Below are 19767 nucleotides of genomic sequence, written 5' to 3'. Positions count from 1 at the left end.
AAAGTGACTACTTACAGTTTGTGTATTATCACTAGTGTGTTCCTAGATTTATCTGTCCGTTGCGTTTTGTTATCACTACACTTGTGTAAATCACCATACGAGTAGTCCGTGCAATCCGGTTCATTGCCCTCTAACAAAGGTGACGTGGCTTCACGTTTATTATTTGATTTTTCAGATAGAAGTTCACTCTTTTTCTTATCGGAAATTAGAACACTTATACTGAAATTACTTTAAATCCACATATTGTTAACTAAATCCTTTAGAAATGTTGTAAAAATTGACATTTTATCTGACCGTTCTAAACCACGTTCTCCGTGTACAATATCACGTGACTATCTTATGAAGTACAAAGACGTGTTGTCATATCATTTTCGCACCCACTTAAATAAACGGTAATCACGCCGCTTTAAACCACCATTTTATTCTTTATAAAGAGCAAAAATTTGTTCCTGTGACCGCCTAGTGTGTTCATTTTGAGGACATTTACAGAATAATGAATGAAGACATGCGTCTTTAAACGCTTTATTTGATATTTTTGAAGTCACTTTCGTATTTTTCAATGTGAGCGAAAGATCTCTGAACTTGTGTATAGAAAATTTGCAAATAAATGGTGATTAAATCATCATAATAATTATTTTTGAAAATAGATATCATAAATTTCTGATAATATACGTCTACAAATTGCAATTTTAGTAAAAAATTTCAATTTAAATGGTATGTTTTATGTTTTATAAGTCACTTTCGTATTTTTCAATGTGAGCAAAAGGAAGATCTCTGTACTTGTGTATAGTAATAATGCAAAGAAATGGCGATTAAATCATCGTAATAATTATTTTTGAAAATAAATATTATAAATTTCTGATATTTACGTCTGCTTAGTGCATTATTAGTAAAAAATTCTATTTAAACAGTATATTTAATATTTTAATTATAAGTAACTTTCGTATTTTTCGATGTAAGTGAAAGGAAAATGCTTAAATATATGACATGTTTATGATGACATTGGTGTAAAACAATAAATGAAATAGAGAAAATATATAATTTGAAATTAAGCACGGTCCGCCTCGTCTCGAGTCACGGTCCGCCCTGTCCCAAAATATGGTCCGCCCCGTCCAAACATACGGTGTATAGAAATTATGCAAATAAATAGCGAGTAAATCATCATAATGATTATTTTCGATAATAAATATAATCAATTTCTAATAATATACGTCTACAACCTGCAATTTTATAGTAAAAGTCTATTAAAACGCTATTTTAAAATTCACTTTCGCTCAGTTTCGTCGATAAAGTCACTTTCGTATTTTAGGCAAACCCACTGGTCTCCTGCGCACTTCTAGAATAATAGGACAGGGAACCAGATTACTGAATGTATTGTAGAGAATATATTAAATAATTATAAATATTTTTTTTTGCCAAAGGTGTTACATTTATCCCGCAATTTAGATATTTACGTTTAAAAGATAATTGATGAAATAGACAGTAGATTCATTCACGATTTTTATATTTCATAGTCTCAAACTGTTTGGAGATTAATGTTTTTCTGACGTCACGGACCAGCTTGCAGCCATAAAAAATACGTTGATAAATTTATAAATATATTAACTTTCTGACATTTGCTGTTGTCTATAGACAATGTACTCTAATTCAAATACACAAAAAAGAGCGTTAGAGTTTGGAGGCAGTAAGTATTTAATGGTATTTCTGGAAGTAAGTGCGTTTCGTTTCAGTCAAGGCCGGAACATCATGAACATCGTCAAATAATTTATGATGCTAACTAAGCTCATAGGTGAACGTCGCGTGGCCATGACTTACACTATACCCCCGTTCCCCCTCTACAACCCAAAACCCTTAAACATCATCCAAACATCATAAGTATTGACAAACATAAATTTTATAAAAAAAAAATTTATGACTAAAAAATTATAAAGATATTGTCGGTACGTTACGATACCGAAATCAACTTGATTTCGGTAAAGTTACCGAAATCAACTTTTCATTACCGAAATCAACTTATAAAATCACAATTAAGCGTTTTATTATATTGTTTTCATTATTATATATTACAATAGGTTAAGTTTGACTTTCATGCAAAAAATCAGTTCGAAATAATCATTAATAATGATATTAGAAACAAATAACTAAATATCAAGATTATTCCCTGATTTGTCACAAACCGAAATATATGTTACAATACCGAAATCGACTTGTAAAATCACAATTAAGCGTTCTATTATATTTTTTTCATTATAATCTATTACAATAGGTTTAGTTTGACATTCATGCAAAAAATCAGTTCGAAATAATTAATAATTATGAAATTAGAAACAAATACCTATATTTCAAGATTACTTCCCTGATTTGTCACGAACCGAAATATATGTTACCATACCGAAATCGGCTTGTAAAAGTTAAACTAAACGTTTTTATAGATCTTGTTTAATTAATTAATATAAAATCATTCAAACTGAACCATAAACATAGGAAAATAATATTTAATTATAAAAAATGATGATGTTATAGACGGATATGTATATTATATCATGATTACTTCCCTTGTTATTAATGTGTTGCATTACCGAAATCAAATCAGATTTCATTTCAAAGATGAGAATAACCCCTAAAATATTTGCATGAATTTCAGAAGTCTATGAAAAAGGTATTTGAGTGAGTTTTAAACTTTGAATTCATATCGCTTATTTACAATGTTTAAAGTTTCCCTTTAGTCAGATAACATTGCAGCGTATCATCTCTTTGATGTTTCTTAATGATTTCAAAATACAAGATTAAACCAAACTGTGTTTGAAGCTATCCGCCTAATTTAGATCACTATTAAAATAGTTGATTGGAAATTATCACAGAATTTAATTTAAATCCAATGATTATGATTTGATTAAAATAAAAAGACGTAGCGGTAGCCATTCATCATAACACCTTTACTAATAAGGAGCAAGCATACACGTGCTCGGACATTCATGATTGGAGGTGTTAGTTGACATAATTAACATACTCGTTAACCGCAATCCTTTAATATATACATCGGCGCATGGAAACTTTAAAGTATCCAAACAAGATAATAAGACATAATTATTTTGCATGAAAATAAAGCTGCTTGTCTCCATTAAGACAAAAAATACATTACAGTTTAATATAAAATGACGTATAGCGACCATCCCTATATAATAGATATCAAAAGACTTTTTTTTATAGTTCTATATTATACATATTTCATATCTAGTAAGCTGGTAAAAATATAATTTTATATTAAATAAATTGTCAAAAGACCGGTTTTAACTAATTTGTAGGGGTGGCCGTAGAAAACATTTCGGTATATGAGACAAGGTGCTTTGATATTATTATTACCAAATTGCATATCAGTTGTTCCAAAAATGTATGCAATTTTTTGATGTCCCGGATACTTAACTACATTGAAAAAGTTGTTAAGTCATGATTTTATGTTGATCGATTTAAAATCATTTTAAATTTCATATCTGTAAACAGCATAAATTTATGGAATGACTGGTATATATTTATATGATGAAAAAAAGGAACACTTTTTACTGACAAATTTCAATTATGAAATGTTGTAACTTGTACGATATGACATGTTGTGTATTACTGTATTAAGTAAGGTGTGAAGTAATTAAGACAGGAGGTACAGTTGACATATATTTTATGTAGATTATAATGAACCATCTGTTTATTTCGTATTAAACATTTAAGTAAATGACTAAAATATAAAAATATAATAATAAAGAGTCCCCATAACATATGTTAGTGATTTGTTAATATATAGTTTAACTGTTCAATAAAAGAAAGACACAAACTTTCAAATTTCCAATTTTACTGCCTGATACATCATACATTTTTTATGGAACATTTTTAGAGCAGTCGAATTATATATCTGTATTCAAATTTATAATAGAAAATCATAAACTTCCGATTGAAGTTGAATATTTTTTCTTCATAAAACATAAACATGTACAAAATTTATAATTATCTTTAACTCATATCACAGAATATTTTATTTTTCCATCATAATCCGATCATAGCTTTTTAAAAATACGATTTTATTTAGAAAATTGTTATGCACGACAATCACGTGCAGATATATAACATGCTAATATGGCGGTATCAGACTTTTTCTTAAATCATTATATACATTGCATTCTAATATGAAATGGTACTAGTCTTCTAAGACATTACATGAAAAACATTTTCTATCATTTAAAGGTGTACTATTTGGTTTAGTCCATCTACCTGAGTCTATGTGCAATCTATGAGATGATACTCTTAACGTAGTGAGATCTTTACAAAACCGTTCAACATTGATAATATTTAGAAATGGTTGAAACTTAAAAACAGAAATATGTCTATAAAATAGAGCTCTACTAGAGTTATCTAATCTACTATCTACTAATTATATACATAATTTAAACTTCACCGCTGATTTCGGTAATGCTAAACACATAACGGGTTGTTTAGAACAAAGGCTAGTAACTCAATAATTACATTTTTGTTAATAACATCATTAAAATAAAATATTTTCAATAGATTTTTTAACTGAAAGTCTATTTCACTATTTTTCATCAAATAATGAAAAAATAATAGCAATATTTTAACTAGGTTGGTTTTTACGAGTTGATTTCGGTAATGCTAAACACATAACGGGTTGTTTAGAGCAAAGGGAAGTAACTCAATAATTACATTTTTGTTAATAACATCATTAAAATAAAATATTTTCAATAGAGTTTTTAACTGAAAGTCTATTTTACTATTTTTCTTCAAATAATGAAGAAATGATAGCAATATTTTAACTAGGTTGGTTTTTACGAGTTGATTTCGGTAATGCTAAACACATAACGGGTTGTTTAGAACAAAGGGAAGTAACTCAATAATTACATTTTTGTTAATAACATCATTAAAATAAAATATTTTCAATAGATTTTTTAACTGAAAGTCTATTTTACTATTTTTCTTCAAATAATGAAGAAATAATAGCAATATTTTAACTAGGTTGGTTTTTACGAGTTGATTTCGGTAATGAAAAGTTGATTTCGGTAACTTTACCGAAATCAAGTTGATTTCGGTATCGTAACGTACCCAGATATTGTAGAGCAACTGCGGGTATTATCGGCATGTTATAGTTATCGGCATGTTTTTAAAATATCATTGGTGATTTCAAATAAATGCGTCATCTGCTATGTTTACATCACATTTTCGCAGAACAATTCCAGAAAGCGCGATTTTTGAACTCCAGATATTTTTTGCACAAGAAACATCAGCTAAAAAAAGGTAAAATTACTTCATGTATGTTTATCTTGTTACGTAATTTGACTGCTTACGTCATCGCTTACAATGTGGTGTCCGTAGAAAGTGTGTTTGTGTGATAATTACTTAGTACAATTTGACTGCCTCTGTCCTATAGAGCACCTGTAAGAATATGTTCTAGGTTAGTCCAAATATTTAGACGTAACCGCGGATTTGAAGCTATTTTTTACATGGGTCAAATCTGCTTTAACGTCTAAAGATATCTATTTAAAAATCCATAGCAAAATGAAAAACAATAAACATGCACAATCATTCAAACTTCCGATGTAAAATGTTACAAATAATCATAATCCTACCACAAATGTGTATTTTCCTTATCAAAATCAACTTATTCAAATTTTAAACAATTTAAAACAAATCCCATGTTTAAATTGTGTAAATAGCCTCCATATTGTGTGAACTATGCAATGCGGTGATTACTGGAACTATATTTTTTAGACGAAATTTTTATTGCGCGCACCTGTCAGCGCCCTAAATCACAACAGAATTTTTTTTCGTTCAGACTAATTTCGTACTATTGTTTTTTGAGTGACGTCACAGCATGACCGGGAATTTCCAATATGGGGGTCACCGCAAACTGTCTTTCATATGTCTTCTTAAATATATGGATAAATAAACTACTTATCGTGAGTAATTATTGCATATTTTTACAGTTTTGGGGAAAATATGCTTCCGTCTTTTATGCAATCAATTGCTTTTTGTGATAAAAAACATTTAAGTTGTGATTTACTGGTAAATTCAAATCGACTCGAGAAGCGTGTCGATTTGTGCTATGGGAAATTAGCCAGTTATGGAAAGACTTCGCATTTTCCGATAAACGTCAAAATGCAAAAAAAAGAAAATGCGATGTCTTTCAATGTAAGACCACTAAATATTGCATTTTTATTCCCTTCCCGGTTTAAATGGGTGCCGATAACTGTAACAGTAAAAAATGGCGGTGAGACAGTTATCGGCACATTGAATAGCAAATATTGAAATAACAGTCTAATTGATTTTTTTATATGTTTTAGGAAAATGAGTTTACCGGCCAGTTTGAGTGCCAGAGAGATATCTGGAGTGCTTAAGGACCCATTCCTTAAGAAAAATTTAACAGAAAAACTTGAAGAAATGTACATGCACGAGTACATGTTTGATCACCATAAACTCTATGAGCTTTTGTGCCTACTCATTGACAGGGTAGGAAAAAGTGATGTGGCACTTAGTGCAATATACTCCATCTATATTGACATGCAATCAGAGCAAGACATGAGCATCGTTTGGCTGGCGTCGAGATTCAGCAGTAGATGGAATGATGTACAGATGGTTATATTGTGTGACTTAATAAAAACAGAAACTCTTTAAAAAAAGAAAAACATGTTTATTAGATAAAAATCCTTTGATAATATATACATCATAATATATAGTAATAAAAGAATACAATTCATACAGTTTTTGTTTCTTTTTCCACTTAGATCATGTATGCACAACGCAAAAGGTGTCAGTATGACCAGTCAAAAATGGCTGCAGCCATTAGTATGGTAAAAAGTGGCATGCCCCAAGCTAGGGCAGCAAGGCTGTTCAATGTCCCCAGGACCACCCTTCAGGACAAAGTCGAAGGCAGGGTGCCAGAACAAGCCACCAGACCAGGTCCTATACCTACTTTGACAATAACAATTAATATACAGATTGCAGGCATGTATATTTTATTTAATCTACATGTATGCAGGTAATCCAATGACTTTATCAAAATATATCATATTAATTTATAATAAAGTATGAATCAAGCACTTAAAAAATTGCTTAAAAAAACAATTACAATTTAAACTAAAAAATCTAAACAAACATCAAACTTATAACAATAACAAAACAATTAATATACAGATTGAAAACATTTATCTCTTATTTCAATCAACATGTATACAGGTTATCCTGTAATAAAGATTCTGAGTTTCCCAATCTGCCCTCTGCCTATATTGCCAATCTGCGCTCTGCCATTGCCAATCTGCCATTGCCACCCTGCCCTCTGCCGATATTGCCAATCTTCCCTCTACCAGTATTGCTAATCTGCCCTCTGTCAATCTGCCCTCTGCTTATCTTGCCAATCCAACCTCTGCCAAACTGCCTTCCATCCCAGCTTTCCCTCAAAGTAGTGATTCATCTGATGTTGTAGAAGCCCCTAGCCAAGAAACTGTCATTGATGTGTCAAACCCTGTTGTTTTGCCTGTATCCAGGCGTGATCCAAACTATGTTTCTCCTTCCTTTGAAACTTTACATGTGTGTGAACCTAAAATAAAGAAAAAAGAAATACATTAAGTGCAAAACTCCCTAAAGCACTGTCAGGGTCAGAGGCATTAAAAATGTTAAAAGAAAGGGAAGAAAAAAATACTTGAAGAGAAAGCAAAGATTAAAAGGAGAGAAGACAGAGAACAGAAGAAGAGACAGAGAAGAAGATAAAGACAGGAAGAAGAAAGAACAAGAACTAAAAAAGAAAATAAAACTTGCACAACAAAAGAATAAAAAAATGACAAAAGTGACAGTGATGTGCCCTATATGGATGAAAGTGATTATGAAAAGTATTGACTGAGAAATACAAGTAATAAATAAATGAAGAATTTATCATTGTATTGTTTAGTATTTTAATTATCCTTCATCATAAACATACCTTTACCAGAAATTTGTACTGAACTTGTGATCCATGGATAGAGCTCACTAATACCACATTGCCCCTCACCTAAAATTCAAAAAGCCTGGTCAGTGATTTATTTTTAACAGTTTAAACTTTGAAATATCAGTACTGACATGAATTACTTAATGGTACTTCCATTATTTTACAAGTTATTAAACAACAAGACTGAGAAAACATGTAATTATTTTTTCTTTAATAACAGAACACGTAAGTTTCAAACTTCAATAAGGGATTATAATTTTTTGTGGCTTGTGGCAGTCATTGAATAAACATGTTTTCTCAGTCTTATTTATGAATAAACATGTCATAAATCATGGAACAGAAAAACACATTTATTTTAACTAGCACAACTATCTCATAAAATGAAATACAGAAAATGTTCAACAGGTGGTCCGAACTGGTCAAAATGGGTACGAAATGATACCGGTACGAATTTGACACGAGTACAAAAAAAGAAGCATGTCAGGCATGTATTTATGCAACTGAAATTCTATGGTAATTGCATGTGTTGTATACCGCTAATTAAAATCACAAACTTACCTTGCAAAAGAAATAATGTCATTAATTAAAAATCAATTAAAAGTGCCGATAACTGTCACACACTGCCGATAATTGGTGCCACGTTGTGTAAAGTTACAAGTCGATTTCACATTATCAAATTATTACGAAGCACCGGTTACGTCATCAAGAACAAACAATACGGGCTTCGTTTATTCAATACAACTATTAATAGATGTTAAATCTGCGTAATTTTAAGTCAGCATATAATTCACCGTTAACGTGCCGATAACTGTCGCAGTTGCTCTACTCGGGTGAGAGTGGTTTCGTCGAACTACCGGTTCGGCAAACTGACCTTATATAATAAAACAGGTAGTGGTTTCGGCGGACTTAATTTATATAGTGCAAACAATATCGTATAATGGGCACGCCAATTATCGTGGTTTATCACACATTTTCATGCAATTAAAGACAAGATATTGAAAATTTAAACCTATTATTTATTGTTTCCTTTAGTATAATAGTAATATTTACATTAAAGCATTACACAATACAAAAAAAAGAACAACATCATAGAAATATATGCACTTATATAAGTAAAACCTGAAAAAACGAATAATGATTTAAAATTTATAACAAAATATTGATGATAAAAAAACTTTATATTTATTCATGAAAACACATGTCAGAGTGATATTTTATTAATTATTTCATAAATCTTTGATTACAATTGCATATTTTATATTGAGGATGTGACCGACACATATTTCATCAAAATTACAGAGGCTTAAATTCATAATCAAAAAAGTTATTGAAGGTAAACTGACGGTAACTGATTTTTTGTCGGTGAATAAAATCGCTTAAAGCAAGCTTATATTAATATAGTTAATTTCTTTTGCTTCTTTATTCTATAAGGGCAGGGTTCAACACTAACGGGATCCCGGGATACCGAGGATCCCAAAAAGTCGGGAGGAATCTCTGTGATTCCTAGCTGGGGATTCCGTTGGGATTCCTGAAAAATTGCTGTGTAAACTTTTGAAATTGTCTGAATTAATATCATTGAATCACAAATATTTAAGAAAAGTGTTAATAAAGACTGGCACAACTGCAAGGTTCAAGAAAGAAAAGAAAAATCCCGCCGGTAAAATCTACGCTCTTGAATCATGTACGCCAGTTTTCCTTTGTGCAGTGACTGCTATCAACTCATTTGCGATATATAATGAAAAATATTTTGGCTAAAGAAACATTCTTGAATAATTTTATATCATGCATTGACTTCATAATATTAAGTTGTGAAAATTCAAAAAAGAAATGTAATTATCGTATAATTATTACACATGCGGTGTGTACTTCAAATATGTGCTGATCGGCTTTGCCGGCGGTAGCTACAAAGTTAACAAGTGTTTGTTGTTTTTTAGGGTTTTTTTGTGCCAAAATTCTGCATTTGAGATCATTGTAAATTTTTGTAAAAAATAGTGGAAAAAAAAAGATTACTGATGTATACATCACTGCAGTACACTGCACTACTCACTGCAGTACAGCAAAAGTATAATTAATAAAAACATAATAAAAATAATCCATACTTTTCAGTTTTAAATCCTTTTTGAAACTCTACAGCCTTAAATGCTAAAATATATTGTGTAACTTAAGTCTGAAGTGTGTTAAGGTCAATCAAGGTCACGCATTATTTACCGACAAAAAAAAAGAAAAATCCTTAGGTGAAACATACACCAAATGACGTATATTTCATCTGACAGTTCTTTGAGCCAATCAGTGTTCTGAACTACATGACTGCTGCATGCGGTGAGTGTCTTTGATTTGACAGATGTCAAAACTTAAAAAAATCAATACACACAGCAGGGAATTCCCCAGGATTTTTTTTAAGCCTAAATTTTTTTATTTAGACGGGGGTGGGTGCGGGAGGGGGTCTTAACCCCATACCGCGTGTCGAAGTTTTTTGCCTTCTTCTTGCCGTCTCCCTTCAAGGACCCCCATTAGAATCTTTCAACTTTGAGAAGGCAGTCAAGGCATGGAAGGACAACAAACCTAGAAGACAGGCCCACTTTTAATGATGTTAATGAAGAAAAAACAAATGAAATATACTCATTTAAATGAGACACACACATACATATAAATGTTGATCACATGTTGTGAACTTGTGTTTATATATAATTGTTTATTGGAAATGGAAAAAATAAATAATAAAAATTAAGAAAATGTTTATCAAGTGAAAAGCTTCCATTATTTGTTTTAAAACAGCCCACAGCAGTATCTTGACACCTAGAATGGCAAAAATTTTCGACATGCGGTGTGGGGGTCAAAACCCCCTCCCACACCCACCCCTGTCTAATTAAAAAAATGTAGCGCTTAATAAAAATCCTGGGGAATTCCCTGTAGTACTTGCAAAAATTGTAATACACATATCATTATAGTTAGGGATTTACTTGATTGTAGATGAAAATAAAGTAACAAATCAATCTTTTGTCTTTTCATTTTTTTTTCAGGTTTATAATTGTAAAAACACATGTGATTGATCACTTACAAGAACACTATCTAATCAAATCACTGTTAAGATTGTCTGCCTGTATGACAGGGTTCAATGCTGTTTTTGCCAGGGATTTCACATCAGGGATCCCTCTTAAATGTCAGAGATTCCTCACATCAAAATAGTAAAATGAAAGTAAAGATTTACAAGGGAGTGCAACACTCTGATTTCATATTCTTTTTTTTTCACATACATGATATTGCCTTGTTTCACATACAGCTTATACAGTTTTTGAGCCCTTTTGAAAAATTGCTGAGAGGCTTCAAAGAGTTTTTGTGCCCCCACTTTAGTAGCGGGCATTTAGATTAACCCTTGTCCGTCCGTCCGTTCAGTTTTGTGTCGCACGTAACTCAAAAAGTATTTGACCTAGAGTCATGAAATTTTACAGGAATGTTGATCAGCATGTGTAGTTGTGCACCTGGGTATTTTCGTCTCGATATTTATTAGTATTTTTAGAGTTATTGCCCTTGACTTAGTAAAATTTTGCAATTTTCAACTTGTGTCGCATGTAACTCAAAGGATTTGACCTAGAGTCATGAAACTTAACAGGAATGTTGATCAGCATGTGTAGTTGTGCACCTGGGTATTTTCGTCCTGATATTTTTAGTATTTTTAGAGTTATTGCCCTTGACTTAGTAAAATTTTGCAATTTTCAACTTGTGTCGCATGTAACTCAAAAAGGATTTGACCTAGAGTCATGAAACTTTACAGAAATGTTGATCAGGATGTGTAGTTGTGCACCTGGCTATTTTTGTCTGGATTTATTTAGTATTTTTAGAGTTATTGCCCTTGACTTAGAATTTTTTTGCAATTTTCAACTTGTGTTGCATGTAACTCAAAAAGGATTTGACATAGAGTCATTAAACCTTACGGGAAGGTTGTTCAGCATATTTAGTTTTGCACCTGGGGTTTCTCTTGTGGATTTATCCAGTATTTGTAGAGTTATTTCCCTTGACTTAGTAAAAACCGTTTCATTATGTTGTTATTTGTTCCTTGAGTGCTTGAGTTAGAATCAACCAACTTTACAGGAATAATGATCAACATCACTAAATTACAGGAATAATGATTCACATCACTGTGAAGCTATATTTATTATTTGAAAGGTCAAGGTCACTATGACCTTAAAACTGAAAACAGTTTCCAGAGCATAACTTAAGTCTCATTTGGCCCACAGTGTTTAAACTTCATAGGATGATCATCCATATTGGGTAGAAGACCCCTATTGATTTTTTGGTCACAAGGTCAAAGGTCAAGGTCACTATGACCTTAAAACTGAAAACAGTTTCCGTAGCATAACTAAAGTTCCATTTGGCCCACTCAAACTTCATAGGATGATTGTCCATATTGGGTAGAAGACTCCTATTGATTTTGGGGTCACAAGGTCAAAGGTCATGGTCACTATGACCTTAAAACTGAAAACAGTTTCCAGAGCATAACTTAAGTCCCATTTGGCCCACAGCCTTAGTTTGGAATTATCACACTTTGAACTTTGTCTGGGACATAACTCTGAAACTACAAAAGATATACCTTTCTGTGTCCAAATCCTAGTCGGGGAGCATCACCCGGTTCAACCGGCTCTTGTTTCTAAAGGGATCAACTTCATACTTCAAATATATGTACCTTATCATTAACCACATGTTATGTGACAAGGTTCATAAATCTAGCACCAATATTGCAAGAATTATCTCCTCATAAACTTAATTTTTCTACTTGAAAGATGTTATTTTTAGCTCGACTATTCGAAGAATATTATATGTGAGCTATTGTAGTCGCCCCGGCGTCAGCGTCCGCGTCGGCGTCTGCTTTGGTTAAAGTTTTTTGTAAAGTCAAATATCTCAATTATTACTTAAGATATTCAATTGAAACTTACAATACTTATTTATAGTAACAAGGTACATCAGATTGACAAGTTGGATAACTCTGCCTACAATATTGACAGAATTATGCCCCTTTTTAACTTAGAAATTTTGGTTAAAGTTTTTTGTAAAGTCAAATATCTCAATTATTGCTTGAGATATTCAATTGAAACTTACAATACTTATTTATAGTAACAATGTACAGCAGTTTGCGAAATTGCATAACTCTGCCTGCAATATTTGCAAAATTGTTTGCCCCTTTAAAACTTAGAAATTTTGGTTAAAAGTTAAAGGTCTTCAAAGATATTTACTGGAAACTTTACACATGCACTTCGGGTCATAATTGGAGGGTCATAATTGTATGTCACTGACCAAGTTCCATAACTTTATCTTGCATAAAGGCTGATTCATATCCCCTTTTCCACTTAGTCTCTTGGTTAATGTTTACATGCAAGTTTTACATATCTCAATAACTATTAAAGATAATTATTTAAAACTTCACATATGCATTTAGGGTCATAATTGTAGGTCACTGACAAAGATCCATAATTCTATCTTGCATTTAGGCTGATTTTTCTCCCCTTTTTCAACTTAGAAATTCATGGTAGGGTTTTGCTTGTAAGCTGTTATCTCAATAACTACTGAAGGGTTTGTGCCTTTTTTGGGACACTTTTATGCATTCATTATAATAAATCAGTGATTTACTTGATAAAACATCTTAATAACAAGCCTTTGTACCTTTTCTGTCAAATTTATGTATTCATAGGTAATTAGTATTATTATACTCAATAAAACACCCTTGTGACATTACCTTCCGAATAGTCAAGCCAATACTGTATAATTAGACTCTCTCTAAGGCCTATAACATGAATTTATAAAAAAAAATTAGCCCTTTTGTGAACTTAAAAAATTTAACATTATCAAGGCTCCTTTACTATCAAGCACTAAGAATAGTCGAGCGTGCTGTCCTACCGACAGCTTTTGTTTACTATAACTTTTTAAGTTTTAAAGGTATCTACCTCAAACTTAAAATACTTATTCCTATTCTCAATTACATTTTATGTGACTCATAACTGTTGAAGCAATATTTACAGATTTATCTCTCTTTGAACTTAGAATTTCTTTAAGAAATATTATTACTTCTTTACTTTTTAAGTTATCTACTTCAAACTTCAAATATATATTTCTTATCATTACACACATGTTTGTGACAAGGTTCATAACTCTAGCATGACTATTTCCAGAATTATTCCCCTTGATGTTATAATTTATGTTAACTATGTTATTTTTTTACTATAACTTTATACATAATTATACATAATTGATTTTCCTTTCATAGTTTTGTCTTCCTTACTGCGTCCTGTATTTTATTAGTCGAGCTTTGCTGTCTCCTTTGACAGCTCTTGTTTATGCCCCAACCACTTAGGGGTAAGGGGAGTCGTGTAAAATTTGTTTTGTCTGACCCTCTGTCATACTGTCCTCCTGTATGTCAGTAGACTGATAGTGGAGTGTGGAGGCATCTGTGTCATATGAATACACTTTTAGTTTATAATTTTACAATTTTTCAGATCAACAAGGTTGGGGCACTGGCAGTAATGGTGATGGAGCTTCAGCAGACAATGGTGATCGGAGGAAGAAAAGAAGAAGTCGTTGGGGAGCAGAAGATGTACAAGACAAAACCGTGATTCCAGGCATGCCTACTATCCTTCCATGTAACCTCTCTAAAGAACAAGAAAGACAGTACCTTTGTAAGTATCTAGGCATCTATGTCTGTACAATAATTTAAAAGTGTAACATTGCAGCTCTTATCATCGGAAATAGTATTTATCTTTGCAGATACATTATAAATGTTTCAGATATAGATATTAAAATAATTGAATTATTTAGTTGAATTATATAGGTTCATTGCCAGATGTGAAAAAGAATGTAAGTATAAAATGTATTTTAACCTAGTGCAATGAGTCGATGTCTCAAATGTTGCAAGTGATGAATGTGACTAGTAACAAGATGGAGTTCTTATAATCCATGATCAGATTTGGGTCATTACTTGTTCACTGGGCTAATATACACCTAAAATTTTGAAAACATACGGTATTACTATTAATGTTATATTTATACTTCTGATTTTTCATTTTGAGTTTGAACCATAATCATCTTTACTATTTTTGTCCATGATGTTTGATACAGATGTATTATTTGTGCTATGGTTATGTTTAACCATAATCTGGGTTTCACATACTTAATAGAAGTAAAACCTACACAGTGTTAATAGAAGTAAAACCTACACAGTGTTAAAATACAGTTAACATTACACATTGATTTAACTGTTTTAATGCATGTTTTACACATGGTGATATTTAATAAATGAATTAATTTACTTTCCAGGAAAATGTGGTCATATTTTATCTGTATAATATCATATCTTATTAAATCCATTGCACATGATATTTGAAAACACAACATCCAGTTAGAATCATTTTTTGGGCATGTATTCAGAACATACTAAACTCTGAGCAGACTTGCAGAATATTGAATAAATTTATTGTAATTAAGGTTATACAGTTTATCCTGTTCTCCCTTATTATGCTCCCCGAAAAATTTCTGGGGAGCATATAGTCGCCAGGTTGTCCGTCCGTCCGCTCTCACAGGACAGTAATAATGTGGCTAGAGGGACATCAGGTAACTGTTCTTTCTCTTGGATGTCATTCATTCCGTAATGCTTTTATGTGGCTATTTTCTTTTGTGTGGCTAAAAAGAACAATAGAGTAGCCACATTATTACTGTCCTGTTAGAAAGTCCGTCCGCCCCGAATTCGTGTCCGGCCCATAACTTTGTTTTTTGAAGTCGGATTTTAAAACTATTTCACAGAAATGATCACAATATTAAGACGACATGTCGCAAGCAACATTTTGGTTGCTACCTTGAAGGTCAAGGTCACAGCATGACTTTGCAGCAAAATCGTGTCCGGCTCATAACTTCGTTATTTGAAGTCGGATTTTACAACTATTTTACAGAATAATCACCATATTGAGACAACATGTTGCGCGCAACATTTGGGTCGCTACCTTGAAGGTCAAGGTCACAGCATGACCTTGCAGCAAAATCGTGTCAGGCCCATAACTTCATTATTTGAAGTCAGATTTTACAACTATTTCACAGAAGTGATCACCATATTGATTGGTAGATAAATCTCATTGAGTAGAAGTGCAGTGCAAAGAACAGTAATTCTGCCTTGCCTAAGTTTGGAATTATCACACTTTGAACTTTGTCTGGGACATAACTCTGAAACTACAAAAGATATACTTTTCTGTGTCCAAAACCCAGTCGGGGAGCATCACCTGGTTCAACCGGCTCTTGTTTATTAAAAATATTAATTATTCAGGTGGGTTGAAAGAAGATCTTGGTGGTCACTTTAATTCAGGAGAATGTTGTATCAAGCAAGATGATTTTTATTTGGACCACTTCTTTTAAACTCATGCATGAGTGTGTGTGCCCATGTTTGAATGTTAGTTCTATTTGAGAAACTAAATAGACTTCAAGTTAATATTTCAACAATATAATCATTTACTACTGACGACATATTACTGTTATCTATTTCTGAAGTGAATAAAGTTTTTTTTTAATGCTACAGCAGCATTTGCGATGCTGTGGCATATAGCGATTCACCTGTGTGTGTTCTATTCTATTATATAATGAACTTAAAAAATCTTCTCCTTATTAACGGTAAGTCCAGATTCAACCAAACTTGGTAGGATTGTTCCTTGGGCTTCTGAAGTTGTTCAAAGAATTTGATTCATTGCAGGAAACTTGTTGCCATTAAAACCAAAGAAATTATAAGAAAAAATTCAAAAAAATCTTCTTCTTAAGACTTGCTAGGCCTAGAGCTTGGATATTTTGCATTAGGCATTGTCTATTGGACAAGTACAAGGCTTAGAGCTTTGATATCATCTATAGGTCCTCTACCAAAATTGTTCAAATTGATGATTTTAAATCAAAAAAAGATTTTTATGTTCTTGTTGGACCCGCTTGTGGTGACCTCGACTTTGACGTATAGTTTGGTGTATTTGCGTCTGTGCGTCAGTCTGTGTTTCCGGATTTGTCCAGTCTATATCTCTCTCATTCTTTGAAGGATTTCAAAAGAATTTCGTACAAATGTTTACCATGATGTTGCACACAAAATGACACTTGGTGGTCAGCGCAAAACCGTGTCCAGATTGTGCAACTTTCACATGCAGTGATTTTCTCACTTAATTCAGAAGAGGCCTTAGCCACTTGATTTTGCGAAAATTCCCTAAAATTGTTAATTTGGGAAGCAAAAAAGCAGGTTTAATTTCAGATTCTTTGGAAAACTACATGATCTTAAAGAAAATTTCAATTGGGAAGAGGCCTTTTATCGGAGTCTCTTATATAAGCGGGAATATCACTGACATACATGGAGGGATTTTAATATTACTGAGGACAAATGTATTCCATAGTGAGGTGGAGTGGCACGTGAAAAATGTAGGTGTCTGTGGTAAAGGTCAATGTCACACTTGGGGGTCAAAGGTCAAATAACAAAAAAAACCATTCATTTTCAAGTATAACTTTTATATATATGGATGGATTTTAATATAACTTGGCACCAATGTATAGTTGTTTCAGACAAAATGAAGGTCACAAAAGGTCAAAGGTCAAATAAAAATATTAAAATTTGTTGACCTGGTATCTTGCACATTCTTTGAAGGATGACAAAATGATTTGGTACAAATGTTCCTTATGATGAGGTGGTGTGTCGCATTCAAAATCCAGGTCCGCAGCTCAAAGGTCAAGGTGACACTCGAGGGTCAATGCAAAACCTGTGTCCGGAGCCTAACTTCCACATGCATGGAGGGATTTTAATATAACTCGGGACAAATGTTCTCCATAGTGAGGTGGAGTGTCCCACGAAAAATTCAGGTGTCTTTGGTAAAGGTCAATGTCACACTTGGGGGTCAAATATCAAAATAACACTATAATTTGTGGAGTATAACTTCTATATACATCGATGGATTTTAATATAACTTAGCACAAATATTCTCCATGTTGAGATGAGTTGTCTTAAGCAAAATGAAGGTCAGTGTCATAGAGGTCAAAGCTCAGATAAAATATAAAAATTTGGTTGTCAGCACTGTATCTTGTTTATGCTTTGAAGTATTATGCTTAGTGGACAGAGGATTTTTGTCAAGCCCACTTGTGCTGAGCTCAACAGAGATATCAAAATGGCTGTTCAGTGTTTGTGTGTGCATGCATGCATCCAAACTTGTCCATGCAATAACTTCTTTGTGTATGGAGGAATTTTCAAATAACATGTATTAAATTTTTAAGGATGAGACTTCGTGTTATGCACATGAACACGAGATGATGCAATGTTAAGATTTTGCCTTGGGGTATAAAGAGGCACTTCTCATCTATGTATCCATCTTTCTCCTTGATCTGAAGCTTGTAGGTTCAGGTTTGAATTAAGACGAGCGGGTTCGACATTCTGCCCATGGGCAAGACTAGTTTAGAAATTGGTAATGCTTAATTGAAAAGATAGTATTTAAAAAAGTACCTTTACCTGCATTTCCAGGTTTAATACATCTATGTAATACAGTAAATACCAAATTTTTGGTCAAGTAATAATTCTTTTTATTTTTGAATAAATTATGGCCTTTGTATCTTAACAGTAGATACAGCTGCACATTGTCTTTCATTTGATATGCTGAAATATGACCTTGACCCCCAAAGTCACTAGACACTACTGCATTATAAGTTCAATTTTATAAAACAAAAAAAATCTACTTCTGTTATATAAATGCGGTGGCATGGCATTTTGCAATCTTTGGTGACTGAATTAAAGACAATTGTACATGGATGGGAATATTTCGTAAGGGATATCCTAAATCTATGACCTATCATGTATCTATGACCCGAATATCATGTATCTACATGCATGTCTAGTCGAGGGGTTAGAGTCGATGACTTCTAATCCAGTTACCTCTCTGGCGTGGGTTCGATCCCCGTGAGATGCTTTGGTAGTTTAATGTGGAGGAAGGTAGTCTAGTATTGGTGTAACTCTCCAGGAAAGATGGTTAGGAAACTACCCGCCTATACGACTGAAATACTGTTGGGGAAAAGGGGTAAAATGAAACAAACAAACAAACAGGATATAATGTATCTATGACCTATCATGTTTCTGTGGCCATATCTTTGACTGTATTGTTTGTCTTTGGCCAGGATATCATGTACCTTTGACAAGGATATCATGTATCTATGACCTATCTATCTATGCAGCCTGTATCTATGACCAGGATAACATTATCTATGACTAGGATATCATTTATCTAGAACCAGGATATCATGTATTTATGAGCAGGATATTGATATGAGCAGGATATTGATATATGACCAAGATATCATATATGTATGACCAGGATATCATTTATCTATGACTAAGATATCATTCATCTATGACCAAGATATCATGTATGTATGACCAGGATGTCATTTATCTATGACCAGGATATCATTTATCTATGACTAAGATATCATGTATTTATGAGCAGGCTATTGATATATGACCAAGATATCGTATATCTATGACCAGGATATTTATCTTTGAACGGGATATCATTTATCTATTAACAGGATATCATGTATTTATGACCAGGATATTGATATATAACCATGATATCATGTTTCTATGACCAGGATATTATTTTTCTAAGATCAGGATAACATTTATCTAGGACCAGGATATCATGTATTTATGACCAGGATATTGATATATGACAAAGATATGAATCTATGACCAGGATAGTATTTATCTAAGATTAGGATATCATTTATCTGTGACCAGGATATCATTTATCTAT

The 19767-nt window shown here is 32.5% G+C and overlaps 1 protein-coding gene and 1 long non-coding RNA gene across 2 annotated transcripts in view; one reads left to right on the top strand and one right to left on the bottom strand.

The window, feature by feature from the left end:
• The first annotated feature begins 1368 nt into the window (after nt 1-1368).
• Nucleotides 1369-19767, top strand: part of LOC132718287 (splicing factor 1-like) — a 57130-nt gene continuing 38731 nt past the window's right edge. Inside the window, exons 1-2 of the mRNA XM_060701974.1 lie at nt 1369-1684; nt 14464-14643. Coding sequence (XP_060557957.1) covers nt 1636-1684; nt 14464-14643 — 229 coding nt within the window. The 5' untranslated portion in view covers nt 1369-1635. The remainder of the gene's footprint in view (nt 1685-14463; nt 14644-19767) is intronic.
• LOC132718286 (uncharacterized) lies at nt 6314-8646 on the bottom strand. Its single transcript, XR_009624066.1, has 3 exons — nt 8537-8646; nt 7973-8041; nt 6314-7594 (listed from the first exon to the last, which is right to left on the bottom strand). It is a non-coding gene; the product is annotated as an uncharacterized LOC132718286 (long non-coding RNA).

This window comes from Ruditapes philippinarum, unplaced genomic scaffold (assembly GCF_026571515.1).
Source record: "Ruditapes philippinarum isolate M1 unplaced genomic scaffold, ASM2657151v2 ctg6896_1_1_1_1, whole genome shotgun sequence".
NCBI classification, from domain to species: domain Eukaryota; kingdom Metazoa; phylum Mollusca; class Bivalvia; order Venerida; family Veneridae; genus Ruditapes; species Ruditapes philippinarum.
The sequence above is the reverse complement of the archived record's forward strand: the minus strand, read 5'-3'. Positions and strand labels throughout refer to the sequence as shown.